Source organism: Phyllobates terribilis, unplaced genomic scaffold, assembly GCF_046119375.1.
Source record: "Phyllobates terribilis strain yellow unplaced genomic scaffold, ASM4611937v1 Scaffold_33__1_contigs__length_13283291, whole genome shotgun sequence".
In the NCBI taxonomy this organism is placed as follows: domain Eukaryota; kingdom Metazoa; phylum Chordata; class Amphibia; order Anura; family Dendrobatidae; genus Phyllobates; species Phyllobates terribilis.
Genome location: NW_027362793.1, coordinates 13,231,369 through 13,237,903, shown reverse-complemented (window position 1 = coordinate 13,237,903; position 6,535 = coordinate 13,231,369). Strand labels below are relative to the sequence as shown.

Here is a 6,535-nt window from a genome sequence, read left to right as displayed (position 1 = left end):
ATGAAGCTTCAGAAACAGGTCTGCTGGAAGATGAAGCTTCAGAAACACAGATCTGCTGGAAGATGAAGCTTCAGAAACTCAGATCTGCTGGAATATGAAGCTTCAGAAACACAGATCTGCTGGAAGATGAAGCTTCAGAAACACAGATCTGCTGGAAGATGAAGCTTCAGAAACACAGATCTGCTGGAGGATGAAGCTTCAGAAACACAGATCTGCTGGAAGATGAAGCTTCAGAAACACAGATCTGCTGGAAGATGAAGCTTCAGAAACACAGATCTGCTGGAAGATGAAGCTTCAGAAACACAGATCTGCTGGAAGATGAAGCTTCAGAAACACAGATCTGCTGGAAGATGAAGCTTCAGAAACAGCTGCTGGAAGATGAAGGTTCAGAAACACAGATCTGCTGGAAGATGAAGGTTCAGAAACACAGATCTGCTGGAAGATGAAGCTTCAGAAACACAGATCTGCTGGAAGATGAAGCTTCAGAAACACAGATCTGCTGGAAGATGAAGCTTCAGAAACACAGATCTGCTGGAAGATGAAGCTTCAGAAACACAGATCTGCTGGAAGATGAAGCTTCAGAAACACAGATCTGCTGGAAGATGAAGCTTCAGAAACACAGATCTGCTGGAAGATGAAGCTTCAGAAACACAGATCTGCTGGAAGATGAAGCTTCAGAAACACAGATCTGCTGGAAGATGAAGCTTCAGAAACACAGATCTGCTGGAAGATGAAGCTTCAGAAACAGATCTGCTGGAAGATGAAGCTTCAGAAACACAGATCTGCTGGAAGATGAAGCTTCAGAAACACAGATCTGCTGGAAGATGAAGCTTCAGAAACACAGATCTGCTGGAAGATGAAGCTTCAGAAACACAGATCTTCTGGACGATGAAGCTTCAGAAACACAGATCTGCTGGAAGATGAAGCTTCAGAAACACAGATCTGCTGGAAGATGAAGCTTCAGAAACACAGATCTGCTGGAAGATGAAGCTTCAGAAACACAGATCTGCTGGAAGATGAAGCTTCAGAAACACAGATCTGCTGGAAGATGAAGCTTCAGAAACACAGATCTGCTGGGAGATGAAGCTTCAGAAACACAGATCTGCTGGAAGATGAAGCTTCAGAAACAGATCTGCTGGAAGATGAAGCTTCAGAAACACAGATCTGCTGGAAGATGAAGCTTCAGAAACACAGATTTGCTGGAAGATGAAACTTCAGAAATAAGAATCTGCATGAAAATGAAACTTCAGAAGTAGCAGATCTGAGTCCCATTATCTGTACAATATAAGTACAGCAATGTGTTTATGTGGTCAGCCTCACAGAGAGCATAGAGCAATGAACCTGAACAAGGAAAGATGTGACAAAGGAAACCTATCATGTCTTTATGTTCACACAATTCGGTGGTGACAGGCAATGCCTGAATATTACTTTTTAACAAGTGTATATTTTACCTTTAGATTTTTGACTTTAGCCCAACTAATCTCAGCAAAGCTTTCTTAACATCTTTATTCCTAAGACTGTATATGAGTGGATTTACCATGGGTGCGACTGTGGCATATAGGACTGTGAAGACCTGTTCCAATAGGTCTGCGTACTGTGATTCTGGCATTACTATCACCACGGCCACTGTGACATAGTAGATCAGGAGGACGGTGAGGTGGGATGTGCAGGTGGAGAAGGCTTTTTTCCTTCCATCCATAGATTTAATGCACAGGATGATGTTGATAATTTTCACGTACGAGGCGACAGTGCATACAAATGGGCAAAGCCCAAACAGAACGAATTCTATGTACATGACAATAGAAAATACGCTTGTCCCACTGCAAGAGATCTTGGTGAGGGCCTTAGAGTCACAGAAGAAGTGTTGAATAGTATCAGAACGACAAAAGGACAATCCTGTGAATGAAAGTAAAAGGAAGAAACCATTCAAACATCCACCAAACCATATAGAAGTGATCATCAAGATGCAAGTATTCCAGCTCAAGACAAGTTGATAGCGTAAAGGGTTGCAGATGGCAACATATCGGTCGTAGGCCATAGCGAACAACAACAGATCTTCTGTACTTCCGGTCCAGAAAAAAAAGTACAACTGAGTGAAACATTGACGGAAAGACATGGAGTTTTTTCCGGATAATAACATTTCCAGCAGCTTTGGAATAATGACTGTGGTGTAGCAGATATCTACTATAGATAGGTTACATAGGAGTAAATACATCGGGGTGTGCAAATGGCTATCTCTATATATGACTGCTATAGTAGCGGCATTCACAACTCCTCCGAATAGATATAAGAAGGTGAACACCGCGGAAATGAGTAGCTTATCCTCCGAGGTACATGAAAATGGCACAATGTGGAAATATACCGGGGAAGTGAAGTTCGCCATCACATTTTGGAGGAACACTGTAAGAGAAGAGCCTGACTTGAGTACAAAGCTCACAAAGAGACTTGTGTGGACTTAAAACACGTTGATAGATTGTACCAACACAAAAGAATCCTACCTACAAGAACGTCTTTCCATCAGCACTAGATATAGAAATTTTTTCATCTCACTTACTTGTCTACATGAGCGTAAAGCATAGAAACAGGGAGCTGAGTGCTAACTTTCGATGAATGCACTGACCAGCGTGTACCGGGATAAAATGCAGGTGCGCACAATCAGGGTTGCAGTATATTGTCTCCTAGTATAATACTAATGGAGAACCTCTAGTTGGAGGACCTCTGCTCAATTCATCTGGATAACTCATGGAGTGAGCATTTTCTAAAACTTTAGCCTGTGGCGTGGAAGGCTGATGCTTCTTATGGCCCAGTCTATGGTGCCTCTGCCTCACCTGCAGCTGAATTGTCTGGAGCTTCATGAAGTTCTCTCGTTCCTTTACATAAAGGCAAGTTACATTCCAGTGGGTCATAAAATTCATGAAATAAGTTTTAAATAAATCGAAATCAGGAGAAATAGGTGCAAAAGAGAATATCTCTTACCCAAGTTAATGCTCGGGTAAATCCAATATATATCTGTAACCTGACTTACATTTCTGTTAGAAGAGGAAGAAATAAAGGAGGATATTTATACTCTACTGATCCTCATGGGGATATCAGACACTGGGACAAATTCTACTGGGGGAATAATTAGACTAAGGAGAGAGATTTTATAGTGTGATCCATCTGTCTGTTCTATATCAGGTGTTAACAGGAGAGTCCCATAGGGAAACGATAACACTAACATCTGCTGTATTTACATTATGTCTCCATATATTATTATAATTAGGATTCATTATGTTTTTTTTTTTTGTAAAGCAGATCATTATGTTATTTTTACCTTCTCCCTGGTTTATTATTTATTTACGCATTGATATTGTTGCTTTAACAACTTTCCATAATTCTAAAGTCTCAATGTTTTGTCCAAACCAGGCAATAATACTGATCCTGAGCTACAGTAGCGTTCAAAATGATAGCAGTCCAATATGACTAACCAGATTAATCACTGTTTTTGGTATAAATTACATTACCACATGTCAAACCATTTACCAGTTGGTGCAGTACATTCTAAGAAAACCACCAGACTCCGCATTCATGATCTGCAGGTTTCTGAGTCTGTGTATTTGAATAATTAATTGTACGGGGGTGTGTTCAAAATAATAGCAGTGTGAAGGTCAATTAGTGAGGTCAATCATTCTGTGAAGAAACAGGTGTGAATCAGGAGGCCCTTATTTAAGGGTGAAGCCAGCACATGTTGTACATGCATTTCTCCTTGAAAGCCTGGAAAATATGGGTCGATTGAGACATTGTTCAGAAGAACAGTTCACTTTGATTAAAAAGTGCACATTAAATTACTGACCCCGTACTGATCCTGAGTTACATTCTGTATTATACTTCAGAGCTGCACTCACTATTCTTCTGGTGCAGTCACTCTGTACATACTTTACTTTACTTATCCTGTACTGATCCTGAGTTACTTTCTGTATTATACTCCACAGCTGCACTCACTATTCTGCTGGTTCAGTCACTGTGTACATACATTACATTACTAATCCTGAGGTACATCCTGTGTTATACCAAAGAGCTGCACTCACTATTCTGTTGGTTCAGTCACTGTGTACATACATTACATTACTGTCCCTGTACTAATCCTGAGTTACATCCTGTATTATACCCCAGAGCTGCACTCACTATTCTTCTGGTGCAGTCACTGTGTACATACCTTACTGATCCTGTACTGATCCTGAGTTACATCCTGTATTATACTCCAGAGCTGCACTCGCTATTCTGCTTGTTGAGTTACTGTGTACATTCTGTCATGGGTTTACCACGACAGAGGAGCCAGAAGTCTGAGGTGTCTGATTTCACGTACTCCTGCACTGATTAGAAGCACTTCACCATCATATTAAACAGTGCAGGTTTTCTTCATGCTAGTTGTGCAGGGGTTAATCTGTGAAGTTGAGCTCCTGGAGCTTTCTGGCTTTGATGGTCTAAGCTGTTCAGTGTTGGCCACTCCCCTCTGCTATATATACTCTCCTCTGGAAATCTGGGATTGCCAGTGTTAGTTTCATACTGCCTGGTTCTGGAGTTGTAGGTGTTGGCTGTTTGAGGAGGCATTTTGGAGTGTTGTTCTGCAGACTGTTGCTTAGTGATTTGCCTGTGTGCATATCCTCATCTTCCCCTATTTGTTTTTTCCTTCCTTTATTTCCCGGTGTTCCACTCTGATGTTTGTGAGTGCATATTTGTATGATTGGTATTTTCATTTATCCCTGTATGTCTTCCCTTGTTTGTTTGGTTTGTGTATTCTTATACACTACAACTCCCCACTTCACTCGGAGGGGACAGATAAGGGCTGATTTAAGAGCTCAGCAAGGCACTTGGCTCTGGCATCTTCATGAGAAGTAATTTGGGGAGCAGGGATAGCTAGGGTGCCGCTAGCTTTAGGGATAGGGAAGGAGCCCTATCCCCGGGATATCCTACAACAGTGTCGTGGCGTTAACACTGGCTTATACCATTTGACCAATGACTGCTCTGGCTGGGCAACTGCAGCTGCTCAGCCTGGAGGTGGCAGATCTTCGCACTGTTGGTTTGCAGCACACAAACACTTCTGGTTTAGGGACTGCGACTCCCAGGCAACCCCTGGTGAAGCCCAAGTTCACTTTGCTTGACAGGTTCTCTGGGGTGCGAGACAAGTTTGTTGTTTTCAGAGAGCCCTGTAAGCTTTACTTTAAATTACATCCTCAGGAACTGAGGAGCTACAGGTGGGGACCATAGTTTCGCTTCTTCAGGGTGACCCTCAAGCCTGGGCATTTTCTCTCCTGGCAGACTCAAATTCACTTCGGACGGTTGATGAATTTTTTCAGGAGCTGCGTCATATACAAACATTCTAACTGCGTCTACTGGCCGAGTCTATGCTATGTCAGCTTCAGTAGGGAGACCCATTGGTGGAGGAGTATTGCCCTGAGTTTCGGAGGTGGTCCACAGATACTAAGTGGAATGACCCCCAGCTCCATAGCTAGTTCTGTCCAGGGTTATCTGTAAGGGTAAAGGATGCCTTTGCCCTGTATGAGACTCCGGTTTTCCTTGAGGTGGCCATGTCTCTGGTTATCCATATGGACTGCAGTCTTCGCCAGAGACATAAAGGGACACTCCAATTTGCGGGGGACCCAGGGTAAAGGGGACCTAGGTCTCAGTCAACTGAGGAACCCAAGCAGTTGAGTGGGGCAACTCGTTCTATTGTGTTTCTTTTGTGGTGGAAAGGGTAATTTTGTGGGTGCTTGTCCTTCATATCACACCATAAACAGCCACTGAAAAACTAAGGAGCCCGGGTTGCGGTGGGGTTGGCAACCCGGGTGTACATATTTCCTCTGTGGTTAGGGTACAATTTTTTTTACCGGCCGAGATCCATCTTGGCAAAAATAAGGTGGTTATTTCAGACTTTCTGGACAGTGGGGTAGGGTTTAATTTAATTTAATTAACGCTAGGTAGGTCCAGGGCCTCGAAGCACATAAACTGTCTAGACCAATACCCCTGACTCTGCACCCTAGAACCAGGGGCATTTTACTCAGGTTGTTCGCGAGTTACATCTACAGGTAGGGGCAATGCACTCAGAATTTATTGACTGTTATGTGCTAGAGGGCTTGCCCTCTACTGTGTTTCTTGGACTACCTTGGCTTACGCTGCACAATCCTGTGGTAGACTGTTCGACTTGGGAGGAGGTAAAGTGGAGCCAGTATTGTTAAGGACACTGCTTGGACACCTGGCTAGTCAGGGTGGGTACCCAATCTCTGCTTGGCTTGAAAACCTGTCTGACTTCGGTGATATGTTTTCCGAACAGGGGTGTCAAGAACTTCCTGTTATGTTCTGCTACCAAAGCTAAGGAAAGAGAGGAGATCTGTCCCTACTATAGGACTCAGCTGAATCCCTACGATGTAACAGGGAACCTGATCCTGCGATCAGACCTGCTAAAGTCCTAATCTAGTCTGTACGGAGACCTATAGATGTGGGGAGGGACTCCCTACAAGTACTAAGGACTGGGAGGAATATGGGACACCTCCTAACA

General features: G+C 43.2%; 1 protein-coding gene across 1 annotated transcript; it reads right to left on the bottom strand.

Annotated features, from left to right (window-relative positions):
* Positions 1-1,453: 1,453 nt before the first annotated feature.
* Positions 1,454-2,383, bottom strand: LOC141180621 (olfactory receptor 1L4-like). Its single transcript, XM_073660701.1, has one exon. It carries the CDS (start codon positions 2,381-2,383, stop codon positions 1,454-1,456), a length of 930 nt encoding a protein of 309 aa, XP_073516802.1.
* Between the last annotated feature and the right edge of the window lie 4,152 nt (positions 2,384-6,535).

Excerpts from the sequence above, each read along its gene's own strand:
- LOC141180621 (XM_073660701.1), bottom strand. The coding sequence starts at position 2,383 with ATGGCGAACTTCACTTCCCCGGTATATTTCCACATTGTGCCATTTTCA.